The sequence below is a fragment of the Molossus molossus genome, unplaced genomic scaffold (genome assembly GCF_014108415.1).
Source record: "Molossus molossus isolate mMolMol1 unplaced genomic scaffold, mMolMol1.p scaffold_m16_p_1, whole genome shotgun sequence".
In the NCBI taxonomy this organism is placed as follows: Eukaryota; Metazoa; Chordata; class Mammalia; order Chiroptera; family Molossidae; genus Molossus; species Molossus molossus.
Window position 1 is genome coordinate 224,788,812 of NW_023425344.1, and position 22,763 is coordinate 224,811,574.

The 22,763-nt window shown below is 41.3% G+C and overlaps 1 protein-coding gene across 3 annotated transcripts in view; it reads left to right on the forward strand.

The window, feature by feature from the left end:
- The window catches only part of SIPA1L1 (signal induced proliferation associated 1 like 1), a 355,546-nt gene that overhangs the window by 203,354 nt on the left and 129,429 nt on the right, over positions 1–22,763 (forward strand). For all 3 annotated transcript variants that reach the window (XM_036252572.1, XM_036252592.1, XM_036252581.1), the window contains 2 exons: positions 435–2,234; positions 20,453–20,583. In XM_036252572.1, the coding sequence (XP_036108465.1) occupies positions 737–2,234; positions 20,453–20,583 (1,629 nt within the window). In that variant the 5' untranslated portion in view covers positions 435–736. The remainder of the gene's footprint in view (positions 1–434; positions 2,235–20,452; positions 20,584–22,763) is intronic.

A 22,763-nucleotide genomic window follows, 5' to 3' on the forward strand; every position in this document is an offset into this window, starting at 1 on the left:
TCAATTTTTAGTCTTGTTAGAAAACTGATTATGTGTTGCTCCAAGTGCTAAACTTGTTTCTGTGTCTCAAACTTTTGGTCAGCATGGTGCTTTGTGATATTCTGCATTATTAGAGGTCACTGGAGCCTGCTCTTGGTCTGTACTGGGGGTTGGAGTCTCAGTGTCCTGGAATGAGATCCTCCCACACACTGTCACATGCAACAGTTCGATTAAGCTGAAGCATTGATAGTCTTTTAAAATATATATAATTTAAAAGATAGGTTTTATTAAATGCTTTTACTTTCTTTTAAACCTGCTTTATTCAAATATGGGGTTGTGAGCTCTGAGCCATGTTCATTATGGAGTCTTATTTTCATGTGTCTGGGTTTGGCAGTTGCATATTCATTTTTAGATGTATTTATCAAGTGCTAATTCCAATTGTCCTTCTCTTTCAGAGAAAGCATGGGATTATGGCAACCACAGAGTCCCAGTAATACAAGTTCCATTGAGTTTTTTCTGAAAGAAAGATTTTCTATTAAAGTGAAGCAGAGGAACTATTGTGGATTATAATGTTTTGAAGATCTGGATTTTCAAAAGCTTGAAAATAAGGCACCATTTAACCTTTTAAATGAAAAAGATTAAGATCTTATGCAACTGCTGTATTTTCTGGAAACTGTTCTCCAAAAGGGAAGTGCACATTTAAAACTGGATATAATGGTCCTTTCTGCAGGGATTTAAGTCGGATTGCTTTCCCATCATGACCAGTTTGAAACGGTCGCAGACGGAGAGGCCTATTGCCACTGAAAGGGCCCCCGTTGTCGGCACAGATGGCCCTCCCAAAGTCCACACCGATGACTTCTACATGCGGCGCTTCCGGTCCCAAAATGGCAGCTTGGGATCATCGGTCATGGCTCCTGTAGGGCCCCCTCGAAGCGAAGGTCCTCACCATATAACCTCCACTCCCGGAGTCCCAAAGATGGGGGTTAGGGCAAGGATTGCAGACTGGCCCCCAAGGAAGGAAAATGTAAAAGAATCTAGCCGTTCAAGTCAGGAAATAGAAACCTCAAGTTGCCTTGAGAGCATGTCCTCCAAAAGCAGTCCCGTGAGTCAGGGAAGTTCTGTTAGCCTCAATTCCAGTGACTCAGCCATGTTAAAGAGCATACAGAACACGCTGAAAAACAAGACGAGACCGCTGGAGAACATGGACTCCAGATTTCTCATGCCTGAAGCCTACCCCAGCTCCCCTAGGAAGGCTCTCCGCAGAATACGACAGCGGAGCAACAGCGACATCACCATAAGTGAGCTTGATGTGGATAGCTTTGATGAATGCGTCTCACCCACCTACAAGACGGGGCCGTCACTGCACAGGGAGTATGGCAGCACATCTTCCATCGACAAGCAGGGAACGTCCGGAGAGAGCTTCTTTGACTTGTTAAAGGGCTACAAAGATGACAAATCTGATCGAGGTCCAACTCCAACCAAGCTCAGTGACTTTCTCATTGCCGGTGGGGGCAAGGGTTCTGGCTTCTCTTTGGATGTTATAGACGGGCCCATCTCGCAGAGAGAGAACCTCAGGCTCTTCAAGGAGAGGGAAAAACCACTCAAGCGACGGTCCAAGTCTGAAACTGGAGACTCATCCATTTTTCGTAAATTACGTAATGCCAAAGCTGAAGAACTTGGGAAATCATCGGATATTGAAGATAATCGCTCAGAAGATTCTGTCAGACCCTGGACGTGTCCAAAGTGCTTTGCCCACTACGATGTCCAGAGTATATTATTTGACTTGAATGAGGCGATTATGAACAGGCACAATGTCATTAAGAGGAGAAACACCACCACGGGGGCTTCGGCAGCTGCCGTAGCATCCTTGGTTTCAGGACCATTGTCCCACTCAACCAGTTTTAGCTCCCCGATGGGCAGCACGGAGGACCTGAATTCCAAAGGAAGCCTCGGCATGGACCAGGGAGACGATAAAAGCAATGAACTTGTAATGAGCTGCCCGTATTTTCGGAATGAGATAGGTGGAGAAGGTGAAAGAAAAATCAGCCTGTCAAAATCAAATTCTGGTTCGTTTAGTGGGTGTGAAAGTGCCTCCTTTGAGTCTGCACTCAGCTCCCATTGCACAAATGCAGGAGTGGCAGTGCTTGAGACGCCCAGAGAGAACCTGGTGTCGCATCTGGATCGGGTGAAAAGGTACATCGTGGAACACGTGGACCTCGGCGCCTACTATTACAGGAAATTCTTCTTTCAGAAGGGTGAGTGGAGCTCTTTTGTTATTTTAATTTTCTGTGCTGTACTTTCTGAAAGAGTACTATTTGATTTAGCGGTGTGACATAAGATTTTCATATGTTCCTTCTGGTTTTCATGATAGTAAAACAGTCAAATAGGTGTGTGCTGCAATGTATTTCTTTAGTTACTTCCAACTTTCAGGTATTAAAATATCTTGTATATTAAATACTCATGTTTTTATCTTAAGGACTGCAAAAACCATCTTAATGCAGCCTTCCATTGTTAGCTCTTTTGCCATTAGGGTGGGACCATTGCTTTTCCGCCTCTGTGTTCTCATCAGTTAATGGGAATTGCAATACATTTCTATTCATTTCACAGGCACTTTAGTGGGAATTAATTACATGATTTGACAAAAGTCACAGAGCCAATAAGTTTCAGAGCCAGGAATCAGACTCAGGTCTTCTGTATTTGAGTAAAAGAAGTACATGTGGTTGACGTCCTTTCTAGTCTTTTCTGTTTCGTGGGGGAAAATTTACACATACATTGTTGGATTATACTTTGTGTACAGTTTTATCTCCTACTTTTAAGACAGGCACTGTGATTTGTTAAATAGTAAGTTTAAGTGAACTCCTTACGAGTTTTCCAATAGTGTTTTTGAGCAACTGAAGAATGAGTTTGTCGTATAAGCATCCAGGCTAGGAAATGGGATGCTGGCCAAGGAAGGACGTACACCAGTGATCCATTGGCTGGCTCGGTCACCTCTCCAACCCTTTATGCAAATGACAACAGCAATGTTTTGATTTTCTACTTAATGTTTTGGAATCTTATTTAGATTTATTCTTCTGAATGACATTGCATTTTTAGTACTCATTGTGGCTTTAGAATAAAACTTATAGTAAGGTTATTACATGATAGACCCCATTTAAGAGGGTTTATTGACCAAAAGAATCTTACCTTGTTACAAGTATGTCTGTCTCCTAAATATGCATGGCAGTGCTACTGGAATCAATATGATAATGAAGACACCAATTCCATTAAAAAAAATTTTTTTTCTTTCTTTACTGATTTTAGAGAGAGAGGAAAGGAGAGGGAGAGAGAGAGAGAGAAACATTGATTGGCCGCCTCCTGCATGCCCCCCTGGGGATTTGGCCCACTACCTGGGCATGCGCCCTGACTGGGAATCGAACCAGCGACCTCTTGGTGCATGGGTCAGTGCTCAATCACTGAGCCACACCTGGCCGGGCACCAATTTCATTTTTAAGCAATCTTCTCTCAGAATAATTTTTTGGAGTTCAGATTTTAGAAATCACTTTTTTTTTATACTGCCCTTTAAGGTACAGGGTTTCTCAGTGTTGCCATCTTGGCACTGGGCGCCAGATAGTTGTTTGGAGGAGGCTGTCCTGTGTATTGTAGGTGTTTGCAGCAGCCCTGGCCTCTACACCCTAGATGCCAGTAGGTGTCACCTGCCCCCACCCCCGTTGTGACTGCCTAAAATGTCTCCAGGCACTGCCAAATATTCCTTAGGCAATAACATTTCCCATAGCTGAGAAGACCTGCTCTGTTTCCACAGGTGTTTCTGAGCTGCCTGTAAGTGAAGGCCATCTTGCTAAAAACTGACACTTCAAGTCCAACATAAGAGAGAATATAGTAGTTATAATCTTATAAATGTAGTAGTAGGCACTTTTTTCCAGTTAGGCAATATGATAATATTAATAATGAACCTTTTTGAGCACTTACTATGTACCAGGAACTTTGCTGACATGAATTTTCTCATTTCATACTCCGCCCACTGAGGTAGGTACCGTCTTTGATGGCATTTCCAGAGGAGAACACTGGGCCTCCGTGAGTTCGTGGTTAAGCTGCCATAAAGCTAGTGATGTTGAGGCCAGGGCTCTGCCTCTGATGTGTGCAGCGAGGGCTGCCCCTCGCCCCGTGCTCTGCTCTCCCCTGTGTCAGTGAGGAAAGGAGAACCTTTTTATGTTTAAATCTGGTCGAAATTTGTTTAAAGTATTTTTATCTCTCCAATGTTTGGGGGAAAATTGAACGCCTATGTTCCAGCTTAGCTCCTAACACTTCATAAATTTTAAAAGCCACCAATCCACAGTAGTTTCTAATTTGAAGCATGGAAAATACCCTCTTATCCAGCATAATTGGAACTGGTTAATTGAAAATAGCGGGTAAATCAGGAAGTCTTTAAAAACTACATATTCAAAATATTTTATTTTTATTAAAATATATAAAAATATAGTTGCCAAACTCTTGTGAGGCCAAGGGCTTTTCTTGGACAGTGATTCTACTATTTTAAATTCTATATTTGTATTAATAGTTTAAACCACAAGAGCAAAAACATAGACACTAGCAAAGCAATCTGAATATTATAAAATCTTAGGTTTCATTTTTTTTTCCTCATTTTTTGTAGCTGTCTCACCCACATCTAATCCAGCAGCTTTCTTTTTAGTGACTTGCCTTTATTAAGTTTTTCCAAAGCCTTCCACTTAGTTTTTAGTAGAAACAAGATTTATTTTTTGTGCTCACATTCCATAAGCTTTCATAATATTTAATTAAATTTCATAATTACAGTAACAAGTCAACTGGCATAAACAGGTTTGGAAGACATAGCCGAGTCTTTGTCAGCATGAAGTCCAGCTGGTGGGAGCAGGAACCACCGAGTGTGGCACTAGACTGTGCCTGTGAGTGCCATTGGGCATCATCCTCGTGGCTTCCGGAGGGAACCCGGAGCGGTAGTTAATCCAGGAAGCTGGCTCAGTGAGCGGCAGTTACATAGAGTGCCTGTTGTGTTTTCTTGAGCCACACAACTTAGAATTTTTACATCAAACAGATCATTTGTCACAATATGATAATATACAGCAAATTATGACCACGAGTACCATCATTTGAAGCTGATAAGCCCCCTAAAGTATAACTGTATATTAAAATATTTATATAATATCTATGCTTTTATCACTGTATAAAATACAGTTAAGAAATTTGTCTTATAATTTTTATATGCAAATCGATTCACTGCAATTAATACATGAACTCATTTTCCCTCATCAGAACCTGAAAGTGACTCAGTCCTTTGAAAAGAGTACATCAGTGCAGGGGTAATTTATCTCCCAGCAGCGGGCGCAACACTCCTGGCCTGGTTGTCTCTCTGACCTCTTTATCACCACATATGTTCCATTCTTCTGTTTAATGCATTCCTGACTTCATTGTGGCCAAGTCTCTGGGGGAAACAGTTCACTTTACTGTAGACACTCTACTGTCAACATTATATGTAAAGTTTAATTGTGTTTGGCCAATGTTTTTATAAACATCACTATTTTGAAAATTTAATGTTTAGAAGATATTTGGCTTCAACATGTAAGCCCAGTTCATTGCTGGAAAGATCCTGGACCAACAGACGAGTCCCACTGTTTGCACTTATTAAAGCAAGCAGCACACCACCAATGTCCTTCTCCTACCCACTTCTCTTGGTTCTTTTGCTAGTGTGCGATGTGTCTGCTGAGGCTCGCCAAGGATTAAATAATAGTAGTAATGTAGCTCACATTTACTGCCATTACTTTGTGCTTTATGCAGACCTGGTCACTTAGTGCCCATGGGACCCTCAGGTGACACTGTCATTGTGATCAATCCAAATGGTGCAACCACAGCCTTCCCAGAGAGGCACCGACTAGGTTGTAGGAGAGCGTTGCAATCAATCTGGTCATCTCCCTTTGAGCGCCTATGTTTTGTATTTAGCTTTTATTTACATAGTTCATGATCAAAAAAGACCAAGGAAATTGGTAAGTAGAAAACACTAAGTTATAGAATAATTGTTACCTATAGCCAACATGACTCATTGAGGCAACTTCTCCCAGCCATCGCTCGCCTCCTTTGTTGTTCCCATACAGGACTTGTTCAGTTTCGCACTGAGGTGCACAGTTGTCTTTGAGGCACGACCTCCCAGAATCCCATTCAGAAAGAGACATCAACAGAAAAGAGAGCAGCCCGTGGGTTGCCTTGGCGGTGGGGGTTGTTGCTCTGTTACTCAATGCTGATAGGCTTATCTGATGCTGGGTGGGGTGTCACTCTCCAAGTCGAGTTACTGAAGATGCTCTGATAGGGAAGGGCCTCTCCCTTCTGCCCAGTGGCCAGGAGGAACTGCCATTGCCTGGTCCGAAGCTCAGCTAAGAATATTTTCCCGCTCCTGGAAGGAGGGAAAGGGTGCTTGTGCACCTGATTATTCTTCTGATAACTTTAAACCACCAGATGTGACTGTTCTATTGTTCACCTTCCTCCTCCTCCGCCACCTCTCCCCACCCCACGCCCATGTTTTGGAGCACACATGCTTACACCCACACAAATCAGGTTCAGCCGTGTGCTGGGCCTTAGGGTGATCAGTCTGAGGACACAAACAACTTGGATTTCAGTTGCTGTTGTAATGTCCAGTTGTCTTTACCTCTCAGTCTCTTGTAGTCAGCCATCTTTAGCATAATTTCTGTGGAACATAGGCACTTAACTTCTTTTGAGCTTGAAGTGGCAGCTTTAGCACTCAGGTGTACTCTTGGTTTTGTTCTCGGAAGCTGTGCTTCAAGTTCCAGTTTGTTAAATGAGCATCATTAAGTAGCTATTATATGTTTTAGTAGAGTATTGTATGGTACTGATAGAACATCAGGGGGACACCATGCAGCTAATCTTATTTGTAAAAATCGTGCTTATTTTGTTTGTTTTCTAACTTTTTTTTTTAATCCTATGAGTATAGCACTATTAGGCTTGAAGAAACTACTGTGAGATGCCTTATAATTAAAAGTTGTTTTAAAGATATATTTTTTTTACTGTTGACGCTATTACAGATGTCCCCCATTTTCCCCTTCTTTGCTCCCTCCCCCCAGCCCTCGACCCCTTCCCTCAGGCCTTCACTACATTATTGTCTGCATTCAGGGGCTATGCATATATGTTCTTTGGTTAATCTCTTCTAGTCCTCCCATCCCACCCCCAACCCTCTCTGAGAACTGTCAGTCTGTTTCATGTATCCATTCCTCTGGTCCTGTTTTGTTCGTCAGTTTATTTTGTTCATTAGATTCCACATATAACTGAGATCATATGGTATTTGTCTTTCTCTGACTGGCTTATTTTGCTTAGCATGATGCTCTCCAGGTCCATCCATGCTGTCACAAAGGGTAAGAGAGTTCCTTCTTTTTTATAGCCTTGTAGTATTCATCGTGTAAATGTACCACAGCTTTTTTATGCACTTATCTACTGATGGGCCCTGGGACTGTTTCCAGATCTTAGCTATTATAAATAATGCTGCTCTGAACATAGGGGTGCATATATTCTTCCTGGTTGGTGTTTTGGGGTGAAAATAATTGTTTATTTTTTTATATGGACAGTGTTCTATTTCAAATAAGTGGTAAACTCAAGTCAACAAGTTTGTTCCACTGAACTACATTGTACTCTGTGCTCTTGAACTTAACAGTTAATTTCTGCCAAAATTAATTGGGACAGTTTTTATATATGTATAATTGATTGTTTTTTAATGTCCTTGTCTATTACTTTTTATTATGATCACATAAACCGTGTGTAATTTGTTTGAAGGGAGTTCTCTAATTATGTAGTCCTTCTCAGGGAGACTTGGGGCACTAATTTCTTGAGAAACTAGCCTAGGAATGTTGTGCGGCTGACTTTTTATCTGCTCAGGGCTTCTAGTAGCAAGGAGGCCATTAGGTATGACAGTTTGCTTGTTTACTCCTTTGAGACAAACATCCTCTCCTTTCTTGGCTGTGATCTTCTCAGTCTGAGCTTGTCTGAACTCCACCCCCTAAAGCACTCAGGTTTCCATGTTACTTGTGCCAAAGCAGTTCAGAGGTTTGTGGAAGTAGGTTAGAAGGGCATGCGTTTCAACTGCTATTCCACGTGTTTTATTTTTGAAATCAAGAGAGACTGTCCTGACTTTATATTTTTAGAGTGAGAAGGCCGGTAAACCAGGTGCAGGATGGACACCCACATGGGTGCTGGAGTTGGGAGGGCTTTATCCTGCTCCACTCTGGTGTGGAGCTGCATTTCCTCCCCTGTCCCAATGCATGGATTTGAATGGGTTGCTCTCTCCTCCTGCTTCTCCTGGGTTCATGCTGCCTGTGTGACCCCTCCCTCCCAAAGGTGCAGATTCTTTCCCACCTCTGCTGTGAGTCACCCTGCGCCCCTTGTTTCTGCACAATGCTTTCCAGGGTGCACTGGTTTATAACCAGTCTAAGCATTACTTGAAGGCAAAGACCACAGATTAGGCAGACCCAGTACACGTTTCACAGTTGCATTAATGTTTGGTGCTGATGCAAAGTCTATAAGATTTACTTAATTGAGGAGCCGGTGTATCTTGTCTTTATATCATTAGGTAGAGGCAGTGAGGGCCCTCTGTGTATATGACCTTGTGTTATATGCCAGACACCGAATAAATACGTTGTAGTTCCTTTTCCTCTCTTTTCAGGAAATGAGACCACAAACAAGTCTGTGTGGTCACAGTGGTTTTGTGGAAATTAACCAAGACCACCAATTGATCCCCAACAGACCCAAAATACCACTATGGAGACTGATTTTTACCATTGTAAACTTTGTTAGACAGAACTGATGGATGCTAAATTCGGTGGGTGACAGTTTGGGGAGAAACAGGAGGAAAAGCAGGATTTGCATAATCTCAAAGTATCTCCCCGAAGATATTTGTAAACGATAAGGAGAAAGATAATGACATTATGGTGAGAACACCTGGCAGACGCCCCCTTAACCAAGTGAATCAGGGTCCTATCATGAACCCCATGAAATGGTAAACTGAGTAGTTTCCATAATTTCTGTAGTTCTCTTCCCCAAAATGCATAATCTCAGGCCAATCATGTGAAATCACCAAACCCAAATTGAATAATAAAATCTCTTCAAAGATGTCAAAGCCATGAAAGACAAGCACAGATTGAAAAACTGCCACAGACTGCAGGGGACTAAGGAGAAATAACAACTGGTGCAACATGGCATCCCGAGTGGAAAAACTGGTGAAGTTTGAGTTAATGGGATCGTACCAGTGTTAATTTCATGGTTCCAATCAGTGATGATTGTACGATGTGTAGTTACAAAAGATGTTAACGTCCACTGGGGGAGAGTGGGTTAGGGATCTATTGGAAACACCCTGTAGTATTTTTGCAACTTTTCCATAAGTCTAAAAGCAGTCAAGATAAAAATTGAAAAATAAAAAAATCCTTCAGGTGTAGTCAGTAACAGTGGCTAACATGTGACTCATCTCATGAAAATGGCAGTGCTTCCACTTCCTGTGTCAAAGTGCATCAAAGTGAGGGTCATGCTTAATGATGCCCATATTCCAAAGAATTCTGTGCTGTTTTGTAGTCTCAAGGAATTAAGGGCCCTTTCCATCTGTTGTTTAGTACAGTTGATGATACATAATAGAGCTTGTCACCTATTTTCCAAATGCATACCTCATTAAAACTTCAGACACAAGTGAGTCCCTCATCCTGAGCACCACCAAAATTCAGTGCTCAAAAAATATTTGCTCTATTTTATCATTTTTTTGCCTAATCTTCCCATGGAGCCTTCTCTTGTGGGAAGGTCATTCATCTGAGCTTCAGGGCAGTGAGAGAGGAGAGCTCTTCCCATCAGAATCCATGTCAAGTAGAAGCATTTGGTGTAAGGCAGGAACAACCTCTAATCCCTGTGGCAGTTAGTCAACAAGCATGTAGACTCTGCGTGGTCCCTGCCCTCAGGAGTGCAGTGGCTTCTGCCATGACTGCATTTCCAGCTGTCTCCAAGGGACTTCCTTCCAAATCCTTCAAAAGTATTTTATATAGGAAGACATCTTGCTGAAATATATCCCCCTGGTAAGGGGTAACAAAGGTTGTTTTATTTTTTAATTAAAATTTTAAATCCTCACTCGAGAATATTTTTTCCATTTATCTTCAGATAGAATGGGAGGGGGAGAGAGAGAGAGAAAAAAAGAGTAATATCTGTGTGAGAGAGACACATCGACTAGTTGCCTCCTGCATGACCCTCCCCCCCCAATTGAAGAATCGAACCCTCAACTCTTCGATTGCTCTAACTCTGAGCCAAACTGGCCAGGGCACAAAAGATGTTTTAAATACAGACTTTGAGTTAGAAACAGGTGTCTCATTGTAATTTCTTTCATTTGGATGTTAAATAAGTTTTTTTTTTCTGAGCTGACATTTGAATTAATATTAACTAACATTAAACTTAAAGAGTTGCATTACTATGCAAGCTTTTAAAATATTATTTATATTCACTGACCATTTGTGAACCAAATACATTTTTATGCTTTTAAAAATCTTCCTATTAAAAAAGTTATATATATTCATTAAAGAAAAATTAGTAACTGTAGAAAATAAGAAATTAATCTTGTTTGACTAGTAGTGATTTTATTTCTGTCTCATCTTTTTTAATACATGCATATTCATTTTTGAAGTAAAGTTAGGATCATTAAATACAGTCTTATATATTTTTTCATGATGTCATTATTGGTTATGTCATCATTTAAAGTTTCCATCTACTTAAAATTCAGGTTTTCCAGTTTCTCATTATCATAAATAATGCTTACATCAGATGTTCCTAAGTTATTTGCTTCCCCCCCTACCCCCCATTGACCCTTTTCACAGGTTGGTGAAATCTATGGGCTGTCCTTAGAATAATGTTTTTAAGAGCATTAAATAAAAACACAAAGCAATAGAAGCATATTAAAGTACAGTTGCAAGTGTTTAAAATTCTGTGACATACTAATATCTATGCTTCTTTCTTATTGCATTAACAAAAGATCTAGCTTCAAGTCTGATAACTACCATAATTTCAAAGTAGTGATGAGTATAATCAATATTTTGATATATCTGCAACAACTCTAATGCGATATGATTTCTATTGGTCTCAAAATCACATGGATAGCTAATATTATTTTAGTTTGTTGCCTACATCTATAATTGACAGAAATGCTACATTTTATTTAGAAGTTAGTGAAAAGAAAGATATAATTTTGTATATTCAAGTTCATAAGCCCCCCCCCCCCCCCAATTCCTAACAATAGAGAAGTTTAAAAACCTCTGGCCTTAAATGATTTTGTTATGTAAAGTTTTTCCCACATGTTCAATTATTTCCACAAGGTAGAGCCCTCCAAATGAAAGGGTGTGAACTTTACAGGAGTTTTTAAGAAAGCTTAGAGCAGAAAAGTATGGCTGATATGTTTAAGACTATATTGTTTTAACATTTTCTTGTCTGCTTTGAATACTTGCAGTTTTTATTTTTGAGCATTTATTGTAGGCCTCAAATGTTTTTCTTTCTTTGATCACTAGTGAGGTTGAATTTTTAAAAATATAAGTATTGGCTATTTGTTATAGGTTAATAATGGCCAATAAAAAAAATCTCCCTCGCCCTGGCCGGTTTGGCTCAGCGGTTAGAGCGTCGGCCTGCGGTCCAGAGAGACCCGGGTTCGGTTCCCGCTAAGGGCACGTACCTCGGTTACAGTTTGTCCCCGGCCCTGGTTGTTTGTGAGGGTGGCAGCCACTCAATGTGTCCCTTTCACATCGATGTTTCTCTCTGACTTCCTCTCTCTCCCTCCCACTCTATCTGAACAAAAAAATGGAAAAATGTCCTCGGGTGAGGATAAAAAAAAAAAAAAAAATTCCCTTTTTTTTTTTAAATTTTTTTTTTTATCCTCACCCGAGGACATTTTTCCATTTTTTGTTCAGGTAGAGTGGGAGGGAGAGAGAGGAACAGAGAGAGAGAGAGAAACATCGACGTGAAAGGGGCACATCGAGTGGCTGCCACCCGCAGGACCGACCAGGGCCGGGGACAAACTGCAACCGAGGTACGCGCCCTTAGCGGGAACCGAACCCGGGCCTCTCAGGACCGCAGGCCGATGCTCTAACCGCTGAGCCAAACCAGCCAGGGCAAAAAACTCCCATTTTGATTGTTACTCTTTATTTTTCCTTTGTTTCAAATAGATTTTTCTTTGTACTTTTTTCTTTAATTACTTTGATATAATTTATTAATGTCAACATATCTTCATATTAAAGCCTACCTTTTACTGGCAAGTCAGGGGCTAGTAGAGGCTGTTTAGACCCATGCGGTTTTAAGCCCCTCTATTTCATACAGTTTGGCAAACAAACCACCCTACATTTTTTGTTTCCATTTTAAATTTTTTTATATTTTAATTATAGTTGACATTCAATATTAATTTATGATAGTTTCAGGTGTACACCACAGTGGTTAGACATAAAATTTATGAAGTGGTTCCCACAATAAGTCCTAGTACCCACCTGGCACAATACATAGCGATACAATATTATTGACTGTATTTCCTGTGCTGGACTTTACATCCCCATGACTGTTTGTAACTACCAATCTGTATTTCTTAATGTCTTCTTCACCTTTTTCACGCAGTCCCCCAAACCTCCTCCCATCTGGCAACCAGCAGCTTGTTCTCTTTATATATGAATCCATGATAGACCATCCTATTTTTTTAAGTTACTTATGGAAAGAAGAACTGGAACCTCAAAGTACTGTGCACTTTGTAAAAGTGGACGATTACTGTTGAGTAACAATAATTATAAGCTTAGGGGAGTGCTTTGGGACAGAATTCTGGCAGGTGGCCAGTCCTGTGTAAATATCCCCATCCATTTCTCTGACCTGCTTTTGATTATGATGCAAACTCTTGGGCTACTGTATTTAGTTCTCATGGAACCTCCACCCTTATAATAAGGATGAGCCCTTAGAGGACTAAAGACTGAGAATCTCTGAGTGATGTACTTCTCTGAAAGAGCCATTTTTTAACAGTTGGACTCTTTTACCTCCACTTTGACAAACCTTTGTTTCACTTGAAAAGCAGAGTATGCTGCTGCTGCTGCCTTTTTAAAATTCTCAGCGTTTGGACCTGTTACACATATTAAAATGTAATAAGTTGCATGAAAATAAAACAGCTGAACAACTTGAACCCAGTAGGCAGAGATAAGCAGCTTTATAGAAGTATGTGTTACAGTTCATTCAAATTCTCCATCTTCTGCAAATGTTGAGCTAATGAGAATATTGAGGGTTGAAGTTCATGCTGTTGATTGTACTGACAGTGGCATACTTGTAGCCTACCAAGTAGACTGTTTTAAGAAAAAATAGTTTAAAATGGTGAAATAATTTTAATTCCAGTTAGTAGAGTTGTCACTGTTTTGTTGTTGTTAATCCTCACCCAAGGATATTTTTCCATTGATTTTTAGACAGAGTAGAAGGGAGGGAAGGAAGAAGCGGGGGAGGGAGAGAGAGAAAAGACATCACTGTGAGAGATGCATTGATTGGCTTCCTCCCGCAGGACCCTGACTGGGCCAGGGATCGAACCTGCAATCCAAGTATGAACGTGCAACTCAAGTATGTGCTGTTAACTGGAAACGACCTGCAACCATTCAGTCTGTAGGCCAGTGCTCTAAGTGCTGAGCCAAACCAGCCAGGGCACCCCTTCTTTACTAGTATCTTTAGTGTCACCCTTCTATGGTGACTTAAGATGCCTTTTCTAGAGAAAAATGAGGTTTCATTTTTCCTTCTGCGTAGTCAATTAGGGTAACTAAGATTAGAATGTGAACTTTTTTGTGATTTTAACATCTATTACTCTATTATATGTAACTAACATATAGCCATATAGATATATATGCACACACACACATAAATAAATGTTTTCTGAAATGCTTCATACCAATCCACAGTGCCATCAGCAGTGTATGAATTAACGTATTACACCTCTACCAAGGACTGTATTTCATTTAGAAATTTCACTAATTTTTTTAGGTGTGAGATAGTGTCTGTGTTACGTGCTTTCTGTTTCTTTGATTTGTCTTTTTTTTTTTTTTTCCATTTTTTTGTACAGATAGCGTGGGAGGGAGAGAGAGGAAGGGAGAGAGAGAGAAACATCGACGTGAAGGGATACATCGAGTGGCTGCCACCCGCACAACCAACCAAGGCCGGGGACAAACTGCAACCGAAGTACGTGCCCTTAGCGGGAACCGAACCCGGGTCTCTCCGGACCGCAGGCCGACGCTCTAACCGCTGAGCCAAACTGGCCAGGGCTGATTTGTCTTTATCAGCCTGTTTTTCCTATTTAAAATTCTAAATTAAGAATTCTAAAGAAATATTTAAGCCATAAATTATAACTTTACATATGTTTTATAAAAAATAAAATTATACTGGTGTCCCTAGGGAACTGTACAATGGAATATTAATACGAAGTCTGCAAATATTAAAAAAATCACTACAAGCAATCAGAAATTGCTGCTTGAAGCCCTACAACTCTGTGATTGTATTGTTTATAATTAAAATGCCAGGCTTAGCTTTTTTTGCCTAGTGAACACATGCTTATAGGTAGGTCATAACCAGGTGATGTGAACTATATGTGATCTAATTACTTGGAGCTTTGAGTTATTTACTATTTCCCCTCTCTAAGAACGTGATATTATTATTTATTATAAATGTGTCGACCAAAAATATAGCTATTTAGCCCAGCCGGTGTGGCTCGGTGGATTGAGCATCGTCCCATGGACTAAGTGGTCTGGGTTTGATTCCTGGTCAGGGCACATGGCCGAGTTTTAGGCTGGATCCCCAGGAGGGGGAGTGTGGGAGGCAGCCAATCAGTGTATCTCTCTCACATCAATGTTTCTCTCTCTTCCTTCCTCTTTCTCTAAAAAATCAATAAAAAACATATATTAGCTGTTTATGTAAAAAATTTTAGTAATGGCACAACTCCTCATTGTTACTCTTTATACCATCCACGTTAAAACTCAAGAACCAAAACTAATAAGAAAACTTTAGGTTAAACATTTGTTTAGGTGTTAAATATGAAAAATGAAGGCAGGGGAAATCATCCATATATGGAAAAAACATGAATCTCTCTCCATTTATACACCGTGAATCCTTGGCTCAATAGTATGTCAAGTCATAAAGGTTTGTGTGTGCGAACTGTCTAGTTAATCCCTTTAGGCACCAAATTTTATTTAACTGTTTTATTCATAATACAATTTTGGAAACTTTGGGGAAGATAATGTTATAATGGCTAAGAAAATGAACTTTGGAATTAGTAGTTCAGATAATGTTTGAATTCTGGCACTGCTGTTTACTAGCTAGTGTGGCTGGGAAGAGACTTGCGTTCTCTAAATTATAGTATCCACATCTATAAAAAAGAAGAAAATATTGTTTTTTCATGGTTGATGTGAATATTGGCGTGCTTGGCAAAGTGCTTTACTTTGCTGCATTATATCTAATATAGACTCTAATATAGTGCTTGCAGTATTGGTTTGGGGCATTCCAATATGCTGTCACTAAAATATTATTTTTGGTTATGTAATACCTGCATTTCAAGTCATCCATCAGTAGATTTATCCACCCTGCTGTCCAGTTCCTCTGGCTTTCATCCTCCAATGCTTTTTTAAATGCTTTTATTGATTTCAGAGAGAGGAAGAGGAAGAGAGAGAAAGAAAAACATCCATGAGAGAGAAACATCAATTGGCTGCCTCCTGCACGCCCCCTACTGGGCATTGAGTACAGAAAACGCCCGTGCATGGGCCCTGACTGGGAATCAATTGGCAACCTCCTGGTGCCTGGGACAGTGCTCAGCCAACTGAGCCACATCCCCAGCCTAGCCTTTCTTGAACATGCATCAACTGCAGCTCCCCTGCAGTTCTTCCTTTTCTTCCTCCTTTCCAACAAAAGACAGAGCTGATTGTGGGTTTGGCTAGCTCTCTGCAATTGGTGGATAGCTCCCTTAGCAAAGGATGAAGGTAGCTGGTGGGTAGGAATAAATGAAAAATGCTGCAACGGGGGGCAGCAAGTGCTGCCCAAGACTGTGGTCAATGGAAGGTCCTGCAGTTCTGTGAAACTGAAGGACAGGCAGGGCCGAGTTACCGGAAGGACCAGACTGGGGTTACCTCTAAAAGGTTGGATTTTTAGTTAAAGAAAATAAAAAGTAATCTGTTTTAAGATTAAAGTTTTTTAAGGACTCAAAAAGTCAGTCTATGGTGACTTGCTGAACCAGACTCTACCACTGCATTAGGGTTTTGAATTAAATCAAGTGTTTGCATAGAAAGGGTTTTTTCTCTACACCTCTATCATTTTTAGGAGCAAACAGACAGTAGACAAAAAAAGAAAGAAACAAGACTTTTATTGTAGGAATAATTCTTATTCAAGTTGAAAGACTTTTGGAATAAGCAAAGCCAAATCATGATAGTAGCGAATTTAACACAGGAAACCAGACCTGAATCTTCATCTACACTGATAAATGGAAATAGATGAAGACCAAATGGAAATACTTCTTGGAACTAATAGCTAGAACTCTCTTTTAGGAAAAAAAAAAATGATGTTTCTGCATAAACGCACATATACGTTTTGAAAGCTCTTCCCCTAGTTATCAAACCAGAGATGAATGTGTTTAAACATAGTCTGAAGAAAGTGTTAGAAGTTAGTTTATAATTATCTCATCACCATTCCCCCAACTCAAAAATGTACTTCTTAAACAGCTGGGGAAAATTGCACAAAAATATAGCCGGGTGTTGATGATGATACACACACAAAAACACATTTAAATGATCTTTAATTTTTCAACATTTTTAAGTTAACATTTATCATTTTTATGTAGGGTTTAATTTCATTTTAAAATAACACTATTATTATCTTACAAGTTATACTAAAGTGATTGTGTTTATATTTTTATAAATTTACATGTTTGTGTTGTAACATTTCCAAATTTTTGTATTTGACATGTATTAAATATTTGGTTTCACTAATTTGTATTTTTTTGAATTCTTAACACTTTTAAATAAAGTATTAGTATTAATATACCAAGTAAACACTTTCATTTCGCTAAGTATTCAGTCACTCTTTTAGAGGATGTCTAAGTAATATTTCTGATGAGAACTGAAGGACGAGAGGACTTAGTCCAGTAAAGAAGAGTTGTGGAAAGGATGTTCTAGGTAGAGTTTCTCAGGTGAGAAAGGGCAGAGTGAGTTTGAACGACTGAGAGAAGCTCAGGATAGGTAATCCTCAGAGTTCAGAAAGGTGATGGAATGGTTTCAGTTGAAACTGGAGTGAGGTTGGGAGGACCTTTAGGAAGCCATGAAAGTATGCAAGGACCCTGGGGAAACCCTGGGAAGGACTTAAATAGTGGTGGTCAGATGTGCATTCTACAAATGTCATCTGGCTGCTGTGTAAAAGAACTGGATGAAAGCCAACCAGTTAGAAGACTTACGCACATCCAGGCCAGTGATGATGGGGGAAGTCAGTGGCTGTGGGATGGAGAAAAAGCAGATAGGTGTGAGAGAGATTGAGGAACCACAGTTTGCAGGGCATGGCACTGGATCTGCCGTGGGCAACGGGGTGGATGTGGTGGCGGTCGGTAGAAATCCAGCAACGGGGAGCTTCCTAGTTTGGAGGAAGGTGATGGATACTCTTGGGACAAACTGAGTTCCACTAGGTGGATATGGAGATCGAGGGCTTGGAGAAGTGTGGAATGGGCATGTAAACTTTTGAGAGTCGTCAACACTGAGATGGCTGTCGAAGTTCTGAGAGTGGATGGAATATTCAGGATGGGAAGAGGAAGAGAAACTGAGAGTAATAGCCAGGGTGATAGAAGGAAAATCAGGACAGGGTACTGTCAGAAGCCAGGAAAAAAAAAAAAAAATGAAGGGATCAGCTGCGGCAGATGTTAGGGAGAATGAGCAAGATAAGGACCCACATCTCTTTGTTTTTAAGGTGAAGGCTATCATTGGTTACTGCAGTGGAAGTTAGATTACAGTGATTACAAGATGAGGAATTAGGCAGCCTTTCAAGAATTTTCCAATGAAAGAAAAAGAGGAATTATCCTGAAGGGGGATAAGGATTTGAGGGGGTGTTATATTTCAAGATGAAGGAGGCTTGAGCTTGATTAAATGATGATGGGAATGAGTGGGTAGCATGGGAGAAGTCAAAGATCAAGGAAGGGTAGTCAGCACATCAGAGTCCTGGGAAGGTGGGCTGTGTGGAGGCCAGCATTTAGTGTGAAACTGAGTTTGGGGTTCTAAAGGCAGCAAAGGTCTGGGTCCAAGTAAGCTTGTGTGTTTGATGGGACAGGAGGACATTTGCTTCAGAAATGGCTTTCTTATTTCCTCTGTGATTTAGACAGTATTATTTGCTGAGATTAAGGAGAAAGCAGGTGGAGGGAGGGAGGTTGAAGGACAATAGAGGATGTCTGAAGTAGCTGCTCTGGAGAAGGGGAGCTGACCAGGGACAGCCTGGAAATGGTTAAGGTTGTTGGAGATGAATGGACAGTGGCCTGATCTATGTATTTGTGAATTTCCCCAGCAGCAGAGAATGGTCTCACCTGCCCTTCCTGAGGTTTGTTGGCTATGACTGAGGAGTTTCTAGAGTTGGGTTTCAGTTGAAGCCATGACTTGCAAGGAGCAGAATATAATGCCGGTGTCTCACACTCATCTTTGACCCCTCCCCTGTCCTTCTGTGCCGCAGTAGTCAGTTACTCTCTGAAGTTACTGAAGTGTGTGAAGCTCTTGCCCCTTCAGTAAATGGCCCCCGACTGCTGTCTCGTTTTTCTTTCAGTTCTTGTCTGCCTTTTTATACTAGTCTGTCTCGTCCCTTCCTGTTTTCCTCCTTGTTATCAGTTCTGCTATCACATTGCTGTCTGCATGCAAGTCTGGAGCAGCCCTACACTCCAGACTTGGCCAGCTTCGGAATTATCACAACTGTGAAATAAAGCTGTGGCCTTGACCAGACAACGAAGCTTATTAAAATATGTGCAAAGGACGAGTAAATCACCTCTGAGTGATTTGAGGATGTGCATGAGTGTTTGTACATAAATGTTGTGATGTTTATTGGACTGTCTTCAGTTGTTCACACAGGAGATGTTTGTTGCCTGCATTCCATGTGCTTTTCTTTTTTTTTTGAATCTCCGTGGATTATGATAATCTTCTTAGAGAGCCCTCAGTATTTATGATTATGTCTTTTAGAGTTGTTTTTTAGTACTTGCAAAGTATTTTCATGTGGATTACCTAAATTTTAAAACCACAGATTAGGTATTTTATGCTATTTTTTTCTTATTATTCTCATGGATTTTCAAATTCTTATATATTTTATATGGGAATAGCATGTGTTTTCAAATGTGTGTGTATTTTTTATGAGAATAACATACCATGTCACAACTCAGTCATTTAGTCATGTCACATGTAAATGAAATAGGAGAGTGTAATTTAAGTATTTTGGAAGTTTGAAAAATAAGTTATTTACTCTAGCTTTTCATATATTTCTGTGTTTTATGGACTTCCTAATTTGTGAACATCTCATGTATCATTAGTTCTAACTTTTTAAAAGGAGTGTACACACACACACACACACATACACAATGTACACAGAAAATTGCACTTTTTAAAAATTTCTGTGAATTAATTTCATTTTGATCCTGATCTTAATTCTTGTCAGGAGGAAGGCAGACCAGTCATAAGAAAACTTCCCCCAACCCCCAAGGTTGTGCTAAGGTTTGGGGTCTTGAAGAGAGTTCTCTGAATCACAATAAGTCACCTGGTTACCTAGGAGAAGCCCTTGTCCTAGGCCACACGTCCCCTCGGGGTTCAGTGGCTTTGTGGGATGCTATTTGTGTTCGTGACATGGAAACAATCACTGGTGAGGCCCAGTGCTCCGGGACAGGGCTTCTGCCTCCCTGGGCACTGGGCTCTTTTCTGGGGGCCCCTGCACCATGTCCTTGGGATCCCGGGGACCAGAGTGCTACTCAGTGACACACAGACCTTCCTTCTCGCTCCAGTCCAGGGAAATGTTTTTTTAATCTCAGGGAAACTCCTCTGTCTTCAAACTGTATTTTCAGTAGGTTTTGGGGTTTTTTGTTCTGTTTTTAAAGAAGAGCTGAAAAGCCCTGACATGAATTTTTCTCTCAGCAAGGAAGGGGGTGCACCGCAGCCTAAGTAAGTGGTAGGGCGCAGGGAGAAAAACAGATTTCTCTCTTACAAAGGAGTCAAATAGGAAGTTGTAGATTAGAAAAAACACTCAACAGGCTACCTCTCTCCAGTGTTACCTGCTCTGAAATGAAACTCAAGGAGCCAAGTCCTTGTTTTTATAACGCATCGAAGAATATTAAGATTTGTTAAGTGTGTTTACGTGTTATTGATATAAAGTAATTTCTGAGTAGTCTAAAGATCCAGCAGAACATACTATTTTAATTTTGTTTTGTCTTATTTTACTTAAGAACACTGGAACTATTTTGGGGCTGATGAGAATCTTGGTCCAGTGGCTGTGAGCATTCGAAGGGAAAAACCGGAAGAAATGAAAGAAAATGGATCTCCTTACAACTACCGAATAATATTTAGAACTAGCGAGGTAAGTTGCACGTGAGAAAGGTGAGGCTTTGTGGAAGTGAGAGAAAAGCATAGTGGTAGCAGTAGCCAAGCAATCAGAGTTACTATCGCATGGTCACAGACGTCTCTGGAAGGAACAGAGTCCCCTTTCATTCCTGCTGGTGGTGATAGGGGTGCACATGATGGTTAGGGCTGAGCCTTTCTTTCCGCCCAGCTCTGGATGGGCAGTGAATGAATGGGAGTTTTGATTCGGAGAAAGATATGTTCATTACGTGGGGCCCAAGGAAACTGGAGCCCTCAGAACCCCAAATGGGATGGCTCGCCTGTCCTGCTCGGGCAGCCAGGAAACGCCGAGCCGGCGGGGAGCCGAGGTGCTCTCCTAGGAGAGAGGTCTCCCAGGAACTGACGCGCTCCTCCAGCTGTTGCTTAGCACACCTCTGGGCCTGGGGGACGGGGAAACGACCTTTCTGACCACTCGGACCTATTCTCCGAGGCCCAGAACATGGACTGTGGGAGAGACTGTCTCACGTGGGTGACACCGGCTCTCGGAGCAACTTAGGAATCTAAGTACACAGGATATATGAGTTTTTATTTAAAATGAAGTCCAGGTTAAAAAAGAAAATGAAAAATAAACTAGCCAACAAAGCATTTCTTAAAAGCTCGAGAACAAGTTTGGGTTATGAAGTGTCTTCCTAAGCCTGTGGGTGTGCCCTTGCCATTCCCCGCCCCTGGGCACTTCAGGGGCACTCATACACATTAACCCGAGTACCCCTTGAGGTACCTAGAAAAGAATAGTTTCGAAACTAGTTTAAGCAGGACATTTGGCTTTATTTTCCACATTGAGTTTCGGGGGTTGGTGTCACTTGGTCATTGTTCCTAAGCTGGAACTCAGGGGAAATTAAAAATAAGACTTTTAAAGGCATGGCTTTGATATCTAATGATTACATATAGCGGCCAGAGTGAGGTGCAGAACATGCTGCAGTGTACTTTTCTCCGTGCCACAGCTAATTGTAAGCTGGGAATTCTTTCGTTGAACACGAAGACACAGAGATCACACTGTGTTTTTGAAGTTGGTTGTAGGTAGGTGGTTGTTTCCTGGCTTCCGGCTTCTCAGATCCCACCAGATTTCTGGGAGCCTCGGTTACTTTACACCCAAGTATTTTTACCTTCCTGTTCATATCTTTCTCTCCTCCCCAGGCCACTCTGATGTAAGCCCCCATTATAATCTTCCTTTTCTGTGTTTTTAATCCATATAAATTCCTCTTCTTGCCACCGTTTTATAGATGAGCCCTTTCTGGGAGCCTGCCTCTGGTGTCCAGATTGTCCCTTTGAGCTTGCCTTGCAGGCACTCCACACCTGGTCCCTCCGAGATACCGCCTGTCCTGTGGTAACATGACCCCTCGGTTGTGGTGGTGACCCCCCTGCCTCTCGCCTTCCCTGTCCTTTCCTGTCTGCTGCCTCGGCCTGGACGGCTCCACCTGCACCTCCCTCCAGTCCTCTGGTCTTGTGCAGTGCTTTTTCTGCTGATCTCTTAGAGTGAATTAGGTCCTTTGGGTCCATTTCCTTAGCCTTTGATTGAAACATCCAAGTCAAATGTTGTTATGGTTCAAAAAATTATTATCGCTTCTGTTTTCATGTTCAAATTAATGTCTAGCTGATGACAACTCTATTCTAGTTGTTCAGGCCAGAAACCTTAAAGCCACACTTGACTCTTCTCTTTACCTCTGTCCACTCCCACCCCCAAATCTTCTCCTCCCTCTTGACATTACCCCCCTCAAGTGATAAGCAAAATTTGTTGACTTTGTCTTCAAAATATGTCCAGAATTCCACCACTTTTCCCCTCCTGCTGCCTGGGTCTGGGCCAGGACCGGGCCACTATCGTCTCTCTCTGAGAACTGTCCTTCCTGCTTCAGCCCAGTAGGGAGCCTGCTGAGTGTAATCCAGACCTTGTCATTCCTCAGCTGAGAATCCTGTAATGTTTCTCATCTGCCTGGGGAAAAGCCAGTCTCCTTGGTAGCCTAGGAGACCATGCACATCTGAGGACCTCATGACAACACCCCTCACTGGTCTTTCCCAGCCACGCTGGCCTGCTTCTCGTGGGCAGCCTGTGAAGGTCCCAGGCACCCTGTTGTCCAGAGCTCCCCCATTTCCTTCTGGCCTTGACTCCTAGATCACAGGGTCTTCTTCTAGAATTTCTGCTCT